Raw genomic sequence first — 17,989 nt, 5'->3', positions numbered from 1 at the left:
AATTTTTAAAAATCACAATGCATTTAGCAGAGAATATAACAAGCCAAAAGAAACAGATGAAATGATAGGATCTGTTTTTTAGTTTTCCCCCATGGTTTTCGAGACAGGTTCTGCCTAAGTAGCTCATGCTGGCCTTGAATTTGTAGCAGTCATCCTGCCTCAGCATCCCAGGTGCTGGGATCATGGGCATGCACGACTGCATCCAGCTAGGGGTTTTAAAGTCTAGTGCAATATTGACATGCTACCACTATCAAGGTAAACTGACACCCAAGAGATTGTACCTTGGTGTTCTCCGAATTTTCTGGGGTTACATCAGCAATCCCATTCCAGTTGTAGAGAGATGCTATGTGGACCAGAAGCTGCCCAGTAAAGAAGCGTACCTTCTGGGTCTTGGTGATATTTTTATTGTGAACTACCTGAAAACAATGATAGAACAAACAATGCTCAAAGAATTCATTTACTTTTTAAAATACTGTTGTCTTTTCATCATTATAAAAACACATGCTAACTGGAGAAAACTTGGCCCAAAAAAGGGGGAAATGTGCAGAGAAATACAGAATTCACCACTATCCCAAACATCTTGGTACCTCGTCACCATTCTGAAGTTTTCATTTAGCCCCCGTATGTACAGGCACAGCATGCCAAGCACGTATACAGCCTGGCTACCTTTTTGGGCCTCAGATTATATTGCTATATGTTTTGTGCTTCCTTTACTTATCTAGCATTAAGCTTTACCACATTAAGAATTCCTCCTGAAGATTGTTTTGGGGAGTGAAATAATCCTGTGTGCTGTCACGGACCCTAACTTACCCTACCTTTCCCCTGGCGTTTCTACCTGGCCACTCCCCATCAAGCCTTGTATGAGGTCTATGTTGCATTTCTAGGAAGGGCCTGGCAGAGCCTTACAGACGGAATTGCAGCAGCATAAGATCTCAGCCCCACCGAGCCACACGGCATGACCTAGTCTCCATATTTGAACTGCATCCTCCAGGAGGTTCTGATACAACACTGCGGCTGGCAGCGGCCCCAAGTCAGGCCCGAAGTATACATAAGACCTTTAGCACATGGTGCCAGTCTGCCTCCTTCCACAAGGCTCTGGCACATTCTCTCCGGGAGTGCAGAACTCAAAGCGTCTTTGCTAGTACTATACTGAATGTCATTTTTTAAAACCATCAATGTTATCCTGCTACAGGAAGAAAACCTACATGCCACTCTATTTTACTTCAGGTAAGGAGACATTCTTAGAGAAGGGGGCAGTGTGGCCTGACTAAGGGTCAGTTGTAGTCCCCAGTCGTAACTGCACATGACTCCAGCATAGCATGGTGGCACACACCTATAATCCCGGCACTCAGGAGGCTGAGGCAGGACGATCGCCACAAATCTGAGGACAGGCCGGGCTACAAAATGAGTTTAAGGGCTGGGGAGGTGGTTCAGTGGAATAAGCACTTCCCTGGCAAGCACAGGGCCTGAGTCCAATCCCCAGTTCCACCACAAAATGAGTTTAAAACCAGTCTGGACTTTACAGTGAGACCTTGTCAGAAAAACAAATAAAAATTTTAAAAATTTAAAAAACTGTCTCCAGATATTGCCAAATGTCTCAAGGGGAGCAAACCTGTACTCAGTTGAGAACCACTGTTTTATGAACTACAAAAGTAAAGTGCTTTCATGTTTATTAGCCATTTTTACACGGGTTCGTGACAACTTTTCATGCTGAGAAAGCCACGGAATTTTCCTAATTAATCACTTAAGTTGTTTCTGTTTCAAGGACACTAATCCTTTCAGGCAAGTTTTTAAATTTCTGTAAGGATGTTTGTAAAATGCAGAATATGCGACGGGACACTAATTAACACTGTACTAGATGTGTCTGTGAAGTATGATTTGCAATTCGCAGCTCATGCTTAAGAGACTGGGTGGCCGTGAGCTGCTGATCACAGCTCTTGCCAGCCTCCAGCTTCCGAGCCCGGAACTTGCTCACTGTCAAGCCCAGCATCAGTGTAAGCAGTGGTTTTCCACTCAATCTAGGTTAACTATAGTGGAGAAAGCTGCAAATGGACAGATGGACGGACGGACGGACGGACGGACACACACAAACCAGTAACACCCCACTTTTTCATTCATGAAGAGAAAACGAATGGCAGAAAAACTGATCACCCAACACATACCTTTGCTTGCAATGTAGATAACAAAATGTTGATGGTAGAAATTCTATCTTCCTTTATGCCTGAGCTAAAAATGCAAGGGATAAATTCTGAAAATAAAAGTTGCAAAGCATTAAGTGCAGAAGTATGCTGGAGATGGGAACAAATGAGAAAATATTATTTATTAAATGGTACAGCAAACAATGCCATGTACCTTGAAAAAAAAAGTTCTGTCTTTTTCAATTAGACAATTTCCCAGTAGGAAAAACCAGCTTCATGACATAGGAAATCAAGAGTACCTAAAGGTAAAATGATAGGATTTCTAAAAAAGTTTAGTAGCTGTTTTCTTCTTTTTGACACACTATGCAGTTCAGGCCGGCCTTGAACCTACTTTGTTCCTCAGGCTGGCAGCTACCCTCTTGCCTCAGCCCCCTGAGCACGGGGATCACCAGCATGTGCTACCCCGCCCAGCCAGAAGTTCAGTAGTTCTTGTTTCATTTTTATACATGTAAAATGAATTTAACAATGATTGAAAAAGAATATGCTGTATGACTACTGCCTTCTAAAATTTATCCCCTGCTTAATATTGCTGAGACATGTTTAAAATTACAATCATTTATTGCTTGGTGGGAGGAGTTTGGGGGGATTGTTGGTTCATTTTCTGCTTTCTCGTCCTACTTTTCCACCACCAGGGAGATAGCCATCAGAGCTGCAGGACCTGACATTACAGCACCCTGGTGACACTGCACAGAAGCACCAGAGCAATCACAATATTTTAATTTGTAACTGCTAGCCTTCTTATATAACGGTATCATTCTGCTTAGCTGTTAGTACGATGGGCTCACGCTTTATCGCTCTACGAGTGACACCCAATCATGTATCAGTGACAAACTCTGGTGTCCATAAGCACATTTCTCCAGCATTTCTAAGAGCTGCGTTCCATCATATGACTAGTATTCAACTTACTTAGCTGATCTCTTACATGGCTAGAAGACATTTGCTCTTCAGCCAATGCAGAAGTCTTCCTTCATCAAAACCTCTACTTACATCCTTAACTATTTCCTTAGGACAAACGCCTATACATGGAATTGCTACATCAAACACCTTGGAAGATCTGACACAGGAGGCCAAACTGCCCACAGAAACCTGCCCTTCTGGAAGTGGAAATGAGTACCCATAGTCTTTCAGCAAGAGCCCAGATGGCTATGATGATCCAGGGGAGTTGTAAAGAAACCGCTGGCCCTGGTAGCAGCAGGACATCCTGAACCTAGTTTGGGCAACGAGTGGGTAGAACTGTCTGTGCACAGAGCCCTCTTCCAGGGTGCTCTGCCAGTGATGCCTCCACACAGACCAAGCTAGCCACCACCCACGCCCTCAAGCTCTGGAGCTTCATGTGTGGTAATGGGGAGCAAACCCAAGGGCCTTGCACATGATAGGCAAGTACTCTACTACTGAGCTGCATCCCGAACCAAATAAATTATATTTTAATAAATGCAATTACTAAGGAAAGCCAGGTAGCCAAGGCTATGAATTGGTGTATGTTCTGGAATCAAAAGACTGCTTGTTTGCATTAACCTTGTTAGGGCGCAGTTCATGCCTCCATTTGTGCTAAACAGTGATATCAAGATGGCAATGGCCAAGCTTTGCCCCTGCACACATCCTTCATGCCAGAGCACAATGCAGCTTCAAAGGCTGTAGATTTGTTGGAAGAAATGCCTTGCAATAGGTCTTTCAGAACAACTGCGGGTGGGCTTTTCTACAGGACCAAGGGAATACCTACCTTTCAGCTCCAGCACTTGCCCTATAGTGCTATCATCACCAGCAATTAAGAAGGAGAGGGCGAACTGGATGTACGCCAGCCGCACGTCAGGCACACCCTAGAGGACAAAGGAGACCAACATGTCACATGCGTCTCACACATAGGCCGGAGAGAAAGGAACAAGGCAGGCATGCACGCGCCTTCCAGCATTACCTCTCAGGCTTGTTCCCAATCGTCTGAGAGCGGCTGTCTGCAGCCAATGCACATTTTATGGAAAGCCAAGTGTTTTCCTTTGCTCTCTTACCCCCAACTGTACCCCTTCCCCAACCGTAACATGTAAAGTGTTAGGTTTATGGATCACTTTAGCGCACATCAAAACTCTCAGCCCACCTAGATCTATTCTCTTGTCTGCCAATACAATAATCCATCCTTGTTTTGGCAAATCTAGAAAGAATGGAAAGTCTGGTGCTACTTTTGATAGGAAGCCAATGTGCTGATGTCTGGTTTTTATTAGATATTATAAATTATTAACTCACAAGAGAAACCAAAGCACAGATGCTTCATGTGTGGACCCAGCTGCCCCAGGTCTGCAGCCTGCACTACCCGAGAATCAGTGGCGACCTGGGGCAGCAAAGCCCAAAGCCCATGGCCAGCAGCTAACATTCCTGGGAGGCCAGTAGGGCAGCTGGTCAGTGTTCCCTTCCAGTGTCAGGAGACAAAGCCGCATCTCATCACCTCCTTCTACACTTACGGAAGCTGTAGAACAGAACACACATCTCTTGCTGGCTGCTCTAGAGCTAGCATGTATGCTTAGGCTGTCCCCACTTAAATTCCAGCCTTCTCTCACCACACAGTAATACCAAGGCACCTTCACTCACCACCAAGGAATAAATTAATAGTACACAGAATTACTGTTGTAAATACCCGGCAAGAAAAGCCATGGGGCCATCTCTGTTTTCCAGAGAGCCCCGCCCTACTTAGCAGTGGCAGCAGAGGCAGCGGTGATAATGACAGTCAGTGATGCCAGTGGTTACTGAGCAATATACTGGACACGCCGCCAGATACTGCCCATCTGTTACCTCATTCTTCACGGTAAGCTGGGGGGAAGATGCTCATCATCCTCACTTTATAGATGGGCAAAATGAGATTTTAAAAACTCAATCAAGGTCACACAGCTGCTAAGTAACCAAGTACCAGAACTGAGATAATTAAGAAATAACTGCATAAACATGCTGCTTCAAGTTCAAATAAAAAGACGCTCTCCCTGCTTCTCAGGGCTCCCGGGCATCTGCATTTCACCTTTTCTCAAAGTGCAGCAGGCCTGTTTGGCATCGTTTATGTCTCTGTACGAGTATTTGACCAATTCCTTCTTGTTTTGTTGGGGCATGTCTTCTGCAGAAGAGATGCCAGTACACCAACTACCCGGGAGGCTGGGAAAGGAGAACTACAAGCTTGAGGCCAGCTGGGCAACTTAGTGAGTCCCTAAAGTAAAGGAGGCTGGGACTGCAACTCAGCGGCAGACTGCTTGCCCAGCATGCCTAAGGCCCTAGGTTTCTTTCCCAGTACTTGAAAAAAGAAAAAAGGCAGGGCGAGAGTATGTAATTCCTACTTTCAAACACTTGGACATAGGCCTTGCACATGCTAAACTTCTTGACTCTTGCCCCATCCATGTCATGCAGCACTTGGCAGGACCTTATCAGATCAATGCTGATTCATTCCAGATACCACCAGGCATCAACCAACCCCTCTGATCTGCAGGCCTCTTCTCCATATGGGTTTGGGTACAATGGTAGCGGGAATGCAGAACCGGTACACACTGTGCTATGCCTTTGTTCACCAGTTTCATGTTCACAAAGCTCCATGGCATTCAAGTCAACTAAGAAGCTATTCTGAGGGAACTTAAAGTAACCACCACTCCAGAGCTACCTGGGGGCCTCACCGTTCACATAAACATGTCACTAATCCCAGCACAGTCACTGTCATCCTGGTCTGCACCTGCATCATATTGTGAATAAATGCTGGTATAACATTAAGAGTTGTCTAAAAAAAAATAAATTAGGTTTTATTTTCTCCCTGCTAGTGGAACCCCCCTGCCAACTCTGTCCACTGAGACTGTATTAGAGTCAGGGGCCTGGAACGCTGGCCAAAGTTTCTGCAGTTCTAGATCTTGCTGTCCCACTTACACACAGTAAACTTGGACTAGATCCTCCCATATAGGTCCTCTAGCAATGCATTTCTAAGTGAGAAAGAATTTGGTTATCACCCTTCTCTGTACCTGACAGCCTCTAACCTGACAGCCTCCAACCCTGGGAAGGAACAAGGCAGATGGGATCTCGAAGACTGTGCACCTGCCCACCCCAGGCTGGCACCACTGCAGCTCCTCACAGACATCCTGCTCCTACTAAAAGAAGCTCACACACCTAACCCTTCATTCCTACTCTGTGACCTCACAGAGCTGCTATCCCTGGAAGAAAATGTCCTGAACTCTTCAAGGCTTGTTCTGCAAAATACTGTCTAAAATAGACCAAAACATATTTGGCAAGATTGTTCTTTGGCACAGGATTTTAACAATGCTTTCTTTGGCTGGATGAAGATATCCATGGTCCTTTCTTCAGGAGGCTTTAATAATTGCCTTGCAAACATTCATATGCACTCACTGAAAAACAGAAATTGCTACTAGCATCTTTAACAACTGACATGTATTAAGAGAGGCAAGAGAAACACAAAGATTGAGAAGAGAGGCAGAGGCTGGAGAAGCCTATCAACCAAACGCAACATGTGGATTGTGCTTGGATTCACTCTTCAACCAGAGTCTGTTATGCTTTGGATCTAAAATGACCCCAAGTCTTCATGTGTTTGGAGGGTGACTGGATCATAGGCACAGAACAGCTGATGCGCTGTTAGGTAACTTGTTGGGGCTGCAACGTGGAAAGGTGCCCGCTCCTCCCTTCTGCTTCCTGCCCACCATGATGTGAGCAGCTTTCCTCTGCCGGACCTTCTGACCGTGCCCTTCCTGCCTTGGTGCCAGCTGACCATGGGCTGAAACCTTGAGCCAAAATAAACCTCAACTCCTTTAAGTTGTGGGCGTGGGGTACCGCATCCCAGTGACAGGAAAGGGACAGAGACAGTACAAAAATCATTTTCAGATAGTCAGAAGTACTGGGAGATCCAGAAAGATTTTAGAAGACACTGAGAAATTATTAATAGTGGGAGGTGTGATAATGGTTCGGTGGTTTTGTTTCTTTAAAAGTCTTTTTCTGTTACTGAAATATTTATGGTGAAATATGATTCATGTCTGAGATTGGCTATAATAGGCTTCGCCGAGCAAGCTGAAGAAGTGGGAGGGGTGACAAGTTGTGATGAAGCTGGAACATAAAGCTTCCTTATGCCGCTCTATTTTTAATGTCCCTGACATTTCCAGTAATAAAAAAAAATTTACTGTCTAGACACCATTTCACACAACACACCAAGCATTTAAGAGCTCTCATCTTTGAGCTAGATTAAATGAAAGCAAATACATTTTTAGCCTGCCATTAGCTCCCATTTTACAGATACTGTAGAGGCAAACTGTGACAGAGCTGATGCAATGGGCTCAGGAGGGGGCGCAACAGGTGGGTCTTCCCAGTTTTCTGGTCTCAGTGGGTGGCCTGGGTGCCTAGTCTTTGCAGCTCAGATGGCTGAAGTCAAGGGAGACAGGGCTGGAAGGGACAGGGTCCTGATAGACAATTACTGCCAGGCTTGCTGCCAAGACCAAAGCACCATGATAGTTGCCTGAGTGCGCACACACATTCTTTTTATTAGAAATGCATTTAAATGCCAGGAGCCATTACTCACTAAATGGAATCCGTTGACAAGTTAATAAAGCATAGTATCTAAGAGACACTAAGACCTGCACTTTTTTCCTCAGAGAATACCTTATCTGTAATTCCAGTAAAACTTTCAACATCAGACCAAATCTTACAGGGCGGTAGAAGTTACCTGGCATTCTTATTAACCCATTACTCTATTCCCTGACAATGTAGAAACTTGATTCCCAGCAGTACCGTAGCATATGGTTAGATGGGGAATCATGCTAACACAGGTTCTCTACCTGCCCAACTGTCCTTCTACTCAGAAAGTGATGAGAACTAGAGTTCCTACTGAGCTTCTTCCCCAGGGCCCTTTCAGAACCAAGTGGAACTGTTGGAGCCACCAGAGAATTCTTTTTACAGTTCTCCTAAAAACCAAGCATTTATACTTCCAACCTCTTTCCTGACACTTAGCCCCAACCCATGACACGATGATAACTGAGAGGCACAAAGTCATTTATTGAAGAGCCATAAGAGCCCTTTTGGGCTGGAGAGATTGCTTAGCAATCTAAGCGCCTGACTGGCAAGCACAGGGACTCAAGTTCGATCCCCAGAACCAGGCTTGGTGGCTTACTCCTGTGATCCCAGTGCTTGGGAGGCTGAGACAGGAGGATCACTACCAGTATGAGCTGCATCGTGAGATCCTGTACCAAATAAATTAATTTTTTAAAAAAAGCCTCTTTTGAGGATGTCAGTGGCTTAGAGGTCCAGATAATCTTTAATGGGACAGATAAGAATGAAGAACCAGGGCACTTTATAGCCCTCTCTGCTGTGAGGCAGAAATTACTTCCTTCACTCAGAAGAGTGGGTGCCCACAGCTAAGTCATCCTCAGAGTCACTGCACCAGAGCCAACTCCTGCCCTCCTCTCTGGCCCTAGAAGCTTCCTCAGATGTCCCTTGGGTTTAGGCTCTGCTGGATGGCTAATCCACAGTCAGGGAGGAAGTACAATACTTGGGGTACTAACCTTTGAGTCCCTCTTAGTTGCCAGAGCATACAAGTTCTTTTTATTCAGATCAAAATGGCTGCAGACATCCCTGGCAGCTTCCGGACCCTGGGTCACCATGGCAGCCATTAGGTTGAGGCAGGATCGAGCTACCCTGTACAGAGACAGGAAAAACCAAGCAAGGTCAGGAACAACAAACCACATTTGAGTCTGCATATCCCCAGAACACAGGGTGACTTCTTCCTCAAGGTCTCTCAGAAGTTACCCTGAGGCCGCCTTTCAGCTCTGCAGTCTTTGGCTCACTGAGCACCTGCTCCATGAGAGGCACCATTCTAATCCTGGGAAGGTAGCACTGTGAGGCATGCAGGGCCCCTGCCCATATCCACCCTTGTGCTGCAGTGGAGGAAGGTGGCCAGTGGGTACATAATGTGATGTCAGTTCTGCAGGTATCTGCCCACGTTCAGCAGGTTGAGCGTAACAGGACAGTGGGAGCACTACTGGACATAGGCAGTCAAATGAAGGCCCCACTGAGGTGACACTTCTGCAAAGCACTGAAGGCAGGCAGCGAGGCCAGGGCTACATGGGAGAACAGCCCATGAGGAAGAACAGGCTACGTAAAGCCGGCTGTTCCCAGCTCAGTGAGGAAGGCAGCTGGAGGAGCAGGAAGCACACGTGGTAGGACAGGAATCAGTGACAGCCCTCGCTAGAAGGCAGACACACCATCACAAGGGCCTCAGAAACAGCTCGCCTCTCCTTAATGAGTGATGGAAGGGTTAAAGGCACTCAGGGAGAGCTGAGCACAGACCACACCACAGGCTAGGCCTTTGTCACACAGAAGCAGGCCACTTACCTGTAACCTGATGCATACAGGGACTCACAGATGAGCTTCATGTGGTTGTTCATTAGCTTTTTCACAATATTGGTGCCCGCGACATGAAAATGTGAAAGATCACTTGCTGTCCGCAATAATATGGCCTCCAAGACTTGAAAGATTAATAGCACCTACAAAGATGGAGTTGCAAAGCTGAGATCCATCTCTCCTCTTCTCCTCCTGTCCACGCTCACTGCTCTCATCATGACAGGAGCCAATGTGCAGAGGTGGGCCTCTCAGGCCCTGGGCCAAAGGCAGCACAGGCCACAGGGCTCGGCTCCCAGGCTCACCCACCAGGACCCTGAGCCAGAGAGTACTTCACTTACAACTACACATAGCCAACTCCTGGCAGAGGGACAGGCCTCTGATGATAATCAGGTCTCACTGCTTCAGGGTCTACAGCCTTATAATAACTGCCTGGAGACTATAAGTTCATAAATATTCTAAATTTCCAACCTCTTTGGAACCCAAAGACAACCAATCCTACATGAGCTCTGAGACTGCTGTATGGTACTTACCTGCTTCCCTTTTAAAACAAACCAGGTGCCTTCTTATCTCTGATCGTGCCTTTTGACATTATTCACCAAATATTAATAAGAACTTAGTATTCTCCACTAATATACTTCCAGAGGTCATAAAGAACACAGGCTACTCCTACCCTCTAGTACAAAGAATCATTTTCTGAAAATGACTGACGCTGTCTGGGAACTGACATTCTTTTTCCTCAAGCTTAAATCAACACCACACAGCATGAGCTTCTCTTCCTCAAATCAGGTAAAGAACAAACATACTTCACTCTCAGGTCGCTTCTCTCCACTCAGGAGCTGGAAAATTTCCGCACATTCAACAGAAATCTTTATGTACCCTTCCACGACATCATACACATCTTCTTGGGGTAACTTCTTGGCAGCAGAGACAAATGCTTCCAAGCCTAAAAAGAGTCATGTTCAAAGGTCAAAAAGCACAGCCTCCTGAGCCTATCACAAATGCTACAGACTCAGCCACTTGCCACCTAAAATTCATATGTGGCACCCTAATGCCTAGAAGGCTGTATTTGGACACAGGGTCTCTAAGGAGGTAATTAAAGATGAAGGCCCTTAATTCAGTAAATAGAAAGATTTGTTCTAATAGTGTTTGTGGACAGGATATCATGTCTGCATCTTGTACAGTGAATAACCACTAAGACAACAATATGCAATGCATTAATTATTGAAACTGTCCTACTCATTGGTTTTGAAACTGTCTCATTTCTATTTGTTTCTCAATAAAATTATTTTTAAAAAATGGTCACCATCAAAAAAATCAAGTAATAACAAGCTGGAGAGGTTACAGGGAAAAAGGAATCCTTTTCTCTTGTTGGTGGGAATGTAAACCAGTACAAGCACTAAGGAAATCAATACTGCGATCCCTCAAAAAGCTAACACTAGAAATTCTACTGGATCCAGCTACTCCCCCTTCCAGGATCTTCCCAAAAGATTTAAAGACACCATATAAGAGATACATGCATATCCATGTTTATAACAGCTCAATTTACACTAGCTAAATCCTATCCTACATGTATGTCAACAAATGAATGGATAAAGAAAATGTCATTTGTAGTGAATGGATGTACTTTGAGTATTTACATACACAAGCTTAAATATCCCAGAGAAACCCACAATACAAATGAAGAACAAAACGAAAGACAACAGAAAGTAAGGAGATAGATCTTTCTCAAATGGGAAGAGGATCAAGAGGGAGAAGGGCTGGCGAGATGGTTGGATCCCCAGCACCACATGCTACGCCAGCTCTGCCCCTAGGGCGGGCTGTGCAGTCCAGAGTCCAGGCATAGTGGTATAGGCCTGTAATCCCAGCACTGGGGAGGCTGAAAGCAGGAGGATCACTATGAGTCTGAGCTGCATAGTAAGATCCTGCAATAATCAAATACATTTAAAAAAATTAGAAAAAGAGGAAAGCAAAGAGGGGTATGAAACAAAAGGAATTAAGATGAGTGTCATATACACATACAAATTCCCCACAAGGAATGTATTGCAACAATCACAATACTAAAGACTACAGTAATAATAAAGACAACAAAGTCTTCATGTAAATATTGTACCAGAGCAGGGGCAGTCTGTCTACCTCCCCAGGGGTCTGCTTCTGCTTTGGAGCCACATGCAAATCCTTTCTCACACCAGCTACCATCACTGAAGCCTGCCCCTCTGCAGGCCACATGCAGCCCTCAGCCTCTCTCTCTACAGACTAGTTTCAAGATCCCTTACTGTTCAGCTCACTCTCTATATGCCCTTGATGCGTGAGGCCCAAAAGAGGATGTGCTTCTGGGGGGGGGGGGGCTATGAGGTGTCCACAGGAAACCAACACATCCCTCTTTCTAGACAGCAGCTCCATCTGGAACTCCAGTCCATAGGCACATACAGCGCCATCCAGTTCTGTACCTACTCACCACTGCCTGCATGAAGTGCAAAGAGGCTAGTTTACCTGGAAGGCATTCAGCATCCCAGACAGTGCAAGGCAAACCCCGAAAACAACAAAAGACCCAGATGGTCTTTGACACCGGCACTGTGTTTCTGATCCCATCAGCTCTCTGCCTGCCTCGCCAAGTCTTCTTTTAGGGGCCCACTTCATAGCCCTTTCCCCAGCTGCTCCTGCCACTGTCTTTTACCATTAAGAACCTCCTCATATTATGTACAGCTTCTCTCGAGAATTTAGCTTGAAACTATTGATTTTATTGGTTATCTGCATTGCCCACTTAGGAAGACCTGTGGGAGGGCCTGTGCCACATTTTTATTCACCATTTTAGCCCTAATCCTAACAAATAAATGAATGGCTACATGAATGAAATGTGTAATTCTGTCCTAAAGTAGAAATCATCTTCCTAGCACTGACTAGAAAGGGCAAGCATCAAAAGTTTTAACAAGAAAATCTGTAGGAGAAAATTTAGAATCTGAGGACATTCTAAGCAACAACTTAGCAACTCCTTTAAGCTAGACGAAATACTATCATGGTTTTAGTTTAGCACGGTGCCAACGTTTGCAGCAGACAACACGTTCAACTGTTTTTGCTTCATCATCTCCATACTTTTCAAAGGATTACTGATAGTTGTGAAGTATGGTTATATGTCACAAAATGTGAAGTTAAATTACAGGATTTGATTAATTCCAGTCTCTGATCCCATGCTGGACAAGTGACAAGGAGTTGTGGCGGGTTGTTGCGTTATTAGGTCAGCCTCAGCATTGGAGGATCACGCTATGGAAAATATGCTCACAGCCCAAGGAATACAAGCTGTCTTCAATGAGCTGCCCCGAGTGGTCTCACAGTAGGGGCTCAAGCACCGTTTGATGCGTGAGAGTCGGCACTTTATTTTCCTGACAAGGGCAATAAAGAGGTTTTAAAACTTGCTGAGGGCTGCTGCCGGGACAAGGGAAATGTGTAGTCGCATGAAAACTGTCACAACTAACAGAGTCAGGCCCGCTCGCCGCTGACAGCCCAGGCCGGCCCAAAGCCCTGGACGCCCAATCACCCCAGATCGTTTCTTGCGGAACCAGAGGCTTGGGTCTGACCTGCAGTGACCCAAAAGCTGCAGGAGAGGCTCGGTGGCCTGCACGTGTTTCCTGCGCTGGCCCGGCGCCCCGCACTCACCCTGCCCGGGCCCCTGCGGGTCCCTCAGCAGAGCCTTGAACCGCACGCCCGTGAGCTCTTCCGTGCGGGCCCGCTTGGCCGCACCCGTAGCCGAAACCGCGCCATCCCGACCGCCCGAGGGCTTCCTCTTGCTGACCCTCATGGCCGAGATGCAGGGACCCGGGTAGATCCACGCCTCGTAGAGAGCATGAGAGGAAAGGGCGGGGCCGGCGAAGGGGCGGGGCCGGCGGAAGGGGCGGGGCCAAGAAGGGCCGGCGGAAGGGGCGGGCCCAGACGGAGCGGAGTCGGCGGAAGGGGCGGGCGTGCGGAGCCTCTGGCTGGCTGGCTGGGAGCTGGCGTGCCTGAGGTTTTCTTTGCTGGACCAGCGAACGAAGCGACAGTCCAGGCCGCCCCGCGAATCCGCTGCAAGTTGGGACCCTAAGTAGGAGAAACTTTCAGATTCTTGAGGACCGCATCGACCCGAGACCCTTGTGTTGTCGCAACACGATGAGGTCACTTCTTAATTGGAGCGCACTTCACGGTGTCACCGGAAAAACTTGCTCCGCGCTCAAGGGGCTTGGTAACTTCCCCAGCTCGAAACCCTGGAGTAGATTTCCCCCAGTGGATGCCTGGTGAGCTTATTACTGAGGGGTCCATGCTCGGGAACCTCGGCCGAGTGTTATGCAGGTGCCCCAACTCCGAGAACCAGTTTATGTCACATCCCGAAACCCGACCCGCTTTCCTGGTAGGATGTCGCCACAGATTGACCTTCACCCCGCTTGACTGACTGTGCAAGAGCCCTTTCCGCCCTGCAGGACGGGTGCGAGGACAGAATTAAATGTCTGTAAAGATAAGAATACATAGACCCAAGCCTTGAGCTTGGTTAATGTTAGCGTATCCTAGAAGGCAGGCTGACTATTGGAATGCTGTTCAAAAACCTTAGAATGCAGATTGCTGAGGCAGTAAGGTTTGAATCGGCTCCTGGACAATGCACCTGGTAAATGTCCAGTGCGGGTCCTTCTGCATCATAATGTGACACAGGCCAGTGCTTAGAGCAAGTGCTCCATCTCGTCTCTTTTCCTTGTAAACTCACCAGTGCTATCATGCAAACGCCACTGTCTTGAACTCATCAATTCCCAGTTACTTCCCAAAGACCCTGCCTCCAAATACCACATAATTTAGAGATGAAGTTTCCAACACATGAAATTCGGGAGTGGGGTGTGTCGTAGTTAGAATATTAAATATCCTCCAAAGGCCCTGTGTTGAAGGCTTAGGTGATACTGTGGGAAGGGTGGAATTTCTAGGAGAGGGGACTAATGGAAGGAAATTAGGCCACTGAGGACATGCCATCAAAGAGGACACGGGCATCCTGGTACTTCCTTTCTTTGCTTCCCTGCCGCCATGAACTGAACAGCTTGGTCTATCACGAGCTCCTCCCATGATGTTCTGACTCACCACAGGCTCAAAGCAATAGGGAGAGATAACCCTGGACTGAAACTGGGCCATAACAAACCTGTTCTCCTTTTAGTTGTGTCTCAGTGACAATGCTGAGTTACAGGAGATACATTCAGGTGATAAGCCCCCATGCTACCCATAATGTGATATGATGAAGGTCATTCACTTCTGCATATCCTTCCTATCTCCGTTACTTTCTTGTTGCTGAGACAAAGTACCTCATCCACAAGTTAGAGGAGGAAAGGTTTATTTGAGCTCAGACTTTGTACAGGTTTCAGTTCATAGCCAGCCAGCTCCAACACAGGGTGGCATGCAAGGGGCATCACAAAGTAGAAACGGTCCATGGTGTGGCAGGTAGAACCCAAGCAGCAGTAGTGAGCCTGCCTTTCCCTTTTATCCCATCCAGGCTACAACCTTTTGTTTGGTATCACTTACACCCAAAGTGCAGCTACTGTCTTTAGTAAATCTGTTCAGCCAAACCCAGAACCATGCTAATTCCAGTAAGTGGTCTGATTTAGTACCACACACCTTAATCTGAGTGTCATGCACCCTTAATCTGATTATCATACACCTGCCTGTAGACCCAGTCAGTTCCCAAAAGCCTCACCTAAGAGCATGTGAAGATTTGGGGATCCTTTATATATGAGCCATAACATTATGTGCAATCCATACTAGCCCAATCATGTGCAAGCCTAAGTTGAAGGATAATCTAAGAAACACTTTGAAGTGTACTTTAAGACTGTGAAGGTCTTGATAAATAAGGTAGGACTAAAGTGACAGAGCATATGAGACCAGGCAGATGGGGCAGCTGAATACAGTGTGGTACCCCACCTGGATGCTGGAGCAGAAAAACACCAGTAGAGGAAAATTAGGGAAATACAAATAAAGACTAGAGTTTAGTTAACCAATAACGTGTAAGGCTGCTTTCTTAGTTTAACAATTGTATTGTGTAATCATGGTAAGTGGAAATACTAGATTGAAAATGGGTGAAAAAGTACAGAATCACTACTATAAATCTTTTTTAAAATTTTATTTTATTGAGAAACAACTATTAATGAGACAGTTTCAAAACTGATTAATAGGACAGTTTCAATAATTAATACATTGTACATTGTTATCTTCTTAGTGGTTATCCGTATGTAGCACAAGATGCAGACAATATCTTGTCCAAACACTATTAGTACAAATCTTTCTTCTCATTGAATTAAGTGAAAGTCGCTGTATATCTATCCTAACTATTCTGCATATACAGATACAAAATGGTCCTTCCGTTGTATTGCCTTTTTTTGTTTAGTCAGAAATGGATATTCCATTGGCATCTAAATATATAAATCTAGAATTATTCCAAAATATAAAGTTTAGTCAAAGTAGAATAAAGACATATACTTATAAAATTTTAATTTATTCTTATTTCTGAACACCAATATTGCATTCCTGTATACAACCAACAAATTCACTGAGAACAATATTAGGGAAACCACATCCTTCACAATAGCATCCCCAAAAATGAAATACTTAGGAATCAATGTAACAAAGGAAGTAAAAGATCTATACATTGAAAATTACAGTTCACTGAAAAGGGAAATTGAACAGGATATCAGAAAATGGCAAGAGTGGCTGGGAGGTTACTCAGCGGTCTTAAGTGCCTGCCTGGCAAGCACAAAGACCCATGTTCGATCCCTGGTACTGCATGCTGTGCTGGCCCCTGACATCGAGCCAGCGATGGAAACTGAGCGTAGTGGGGCATGCCTGTAATCCCAGTGCTAGGGAGGCTGAGATAGGAGAATCACTACAAGTCGAAGTTGTATAGTGAGACCTTCTACCAAATAAACAAATAGATTTTTTAAAAAGAGAAAATGGAAAGGTATCTCTTGCTCATTGATAGGGTAGTGAAAATGGCCATACTCGAACACTGTTACACAGATTTAATGAAATTTTGATTAAAATACCATTAGCATACATTTCAGAATTAGAGAAAACATTCCCAAAATTCATTTTGAACTAAAAGAGACCTAGAATAGCAAAAGCAATTCTGAGCAACAAAGATAAGGCAGGAGGCATTGCAACTCCAGACTTTATAGTATAATAGTGAAATTATATTATAAGACTGTTATAAAATCAGCATGGTACTTACAATAAAACAGACCTGAGAATCGGTGGAACAGAGTAGCTGTTGCAGGCACAACTACAAATATGCTCAGTCACCTTACCTTTGACAAAGAGGCCAAACATGTTTACTGGAAACAAAAAGAAAGAGAGAGAACCTCTTTAATAAATGGTCCTGGAAAAATAGGCTTTCAAAAGCCAAAGACTAAAACTAGACCCATCTCTACCACCATGCACTGAACTAAACTAAAATCAAAATGGATCAAAGAGTTAAGTGTTGTGCCTGCTTAGGCAGACACAGGGACTGGGGTTCGATCCCCAGCGTGCTGTGCCAGCCCTGCTCCTGGGGGGGGGGGGAGGGCGCATGCCTATAATCCTAGCACTTGAGAGGCTGAAAACAGGAGAATCACTATAAATCCAATCTGTGTACGACCCTGTAGTCCTGAACTAAAATACAAAAAATAAAAAGATGTAAGTATTAAAACAGAGACATTCGATCTACTGGAAGAGAAATAGGTAGAATTCTTAAAGATATAGGTGCAGGCAGATAGTTTATGAGCAAAACCCAGGTTGCACGGGAAATACTTCAAAGAATCAACAACTGTAATGCCATCTTATTAAAATGCTTTTACACATCAAAAGAAATGTCCAGTAGAGTGAAAAGACAACCCATGGGCTGTGAAAAAATTTATCCAGCTGTCTCTCAGACAAAGGCCTAACATCTAGAGTATATAAAGATCGAAAAATATCAGACCCCAAAATTCAAAGACTCAATCCAAAATTGGGCATCTGAGATGAATAAGCATTTCTCAGATGAAGAAATACAAATGGAAAATAAGTGTATTAAAAAATGTTCAACGACATTGATTATCTGAGAGATGCAAACTAAAACAATACTGAGATTCTGTCTCACTCCAGGAAGAATGTCTGTCATCAAGAAATCAACCAATAATAAATGGTGGTGGGACTATGGGGAAAAAAGAACTCTTCACTGTTGGTGGGAGTGTAGACTGTTACAACCACTGTGGAAATCTATACAGATTCCTCAAAAAACCAAGTTTGGGGTCCCATTCAACCCAACTGTTCACCTTCTGGGTGTCTTCCTAGGAGAACTGAAAACATACCATAATGATATATGTGCACCCATGTTTATAGTAGCACAATTTGTAATAGTTAAATCTTGGAAACAACTCAAATGGCTATCAACCAAGAAATGGGTAAAAAAAGATGTGGGCTTTTTATACAGTGGA

At 45.0% G+C, this 17,989-nt stretch overlaps 1 protein-coding gene across 4 annotated transcripts in view; it reads right to left on the bottom strand.

Moving 5' to 3' along the window:
• Urb1 (URB1 ribosome biogenesis 1 homolog (S. cerevisiae)) overlaps positions 1-13,370 on the bottom strand; it is an 82,305-nt gene extending 68,935 nt beyond the window's left edge. For all 4 annotated transcript variants that reach the window (XR_002818961.1, XR_002818960.1, XM_023705583.1 and 1 more), the window contains exons 1-7: positions 13,200-13,370; positions 10,352-10,491; positions 9,540-9,691; positions 8,711-8,843; positions 3,919-4,015; positions 2,163-2,248; positions 282-416 (exon numbers count right to left, since the gene is read on the bottom strand). Coding sequence is in view for 2 of the 4 variants with exons in the window: in XM_023705583.1 (XP_023561351.1) it covers positions 282-416; positions 2,163-2,248; positions 3,919-4,015; positions 8,711-8,843; positions 9,540-9,691; positions 10,352-10,491; positions 13,200-13,341 (885 nt within the window). In the remaining 2 variants the exon portion in view is untranslated. The remainder of the gene's footprint in view (positions 1-281; positions 417-2,162; positions 2,249-3,918; positions 4,016-8,710; positions 8,844-9,539; positions 9,692-10,351; positions 10,492-13,199) is intronic.
• Between the last annotated feature and the right edge of the window lie 4,619 nt (positions 13,371-17,989).

Source organism: Octodon degus, unplaced genomic scaffold (genome assembly GCF_000260255.1).
Source record: "Octodon degus isolate 3935 unplaced genomic scaffold, OctDeg1.0 scaffold00225, whole genome shotgun sequence".
Classification (NCBI taxonomy): domain Eukaryota; kingdom Metazoa; phylum Chordata; class Mammalia; order Rodentia; family Octodontidae; genus Octodon; species Octodon degus.
Note: the sequence above shows the minus strand (reverse complement) of the source record. Positions and strands in the feature narration are given on the sequence as shown.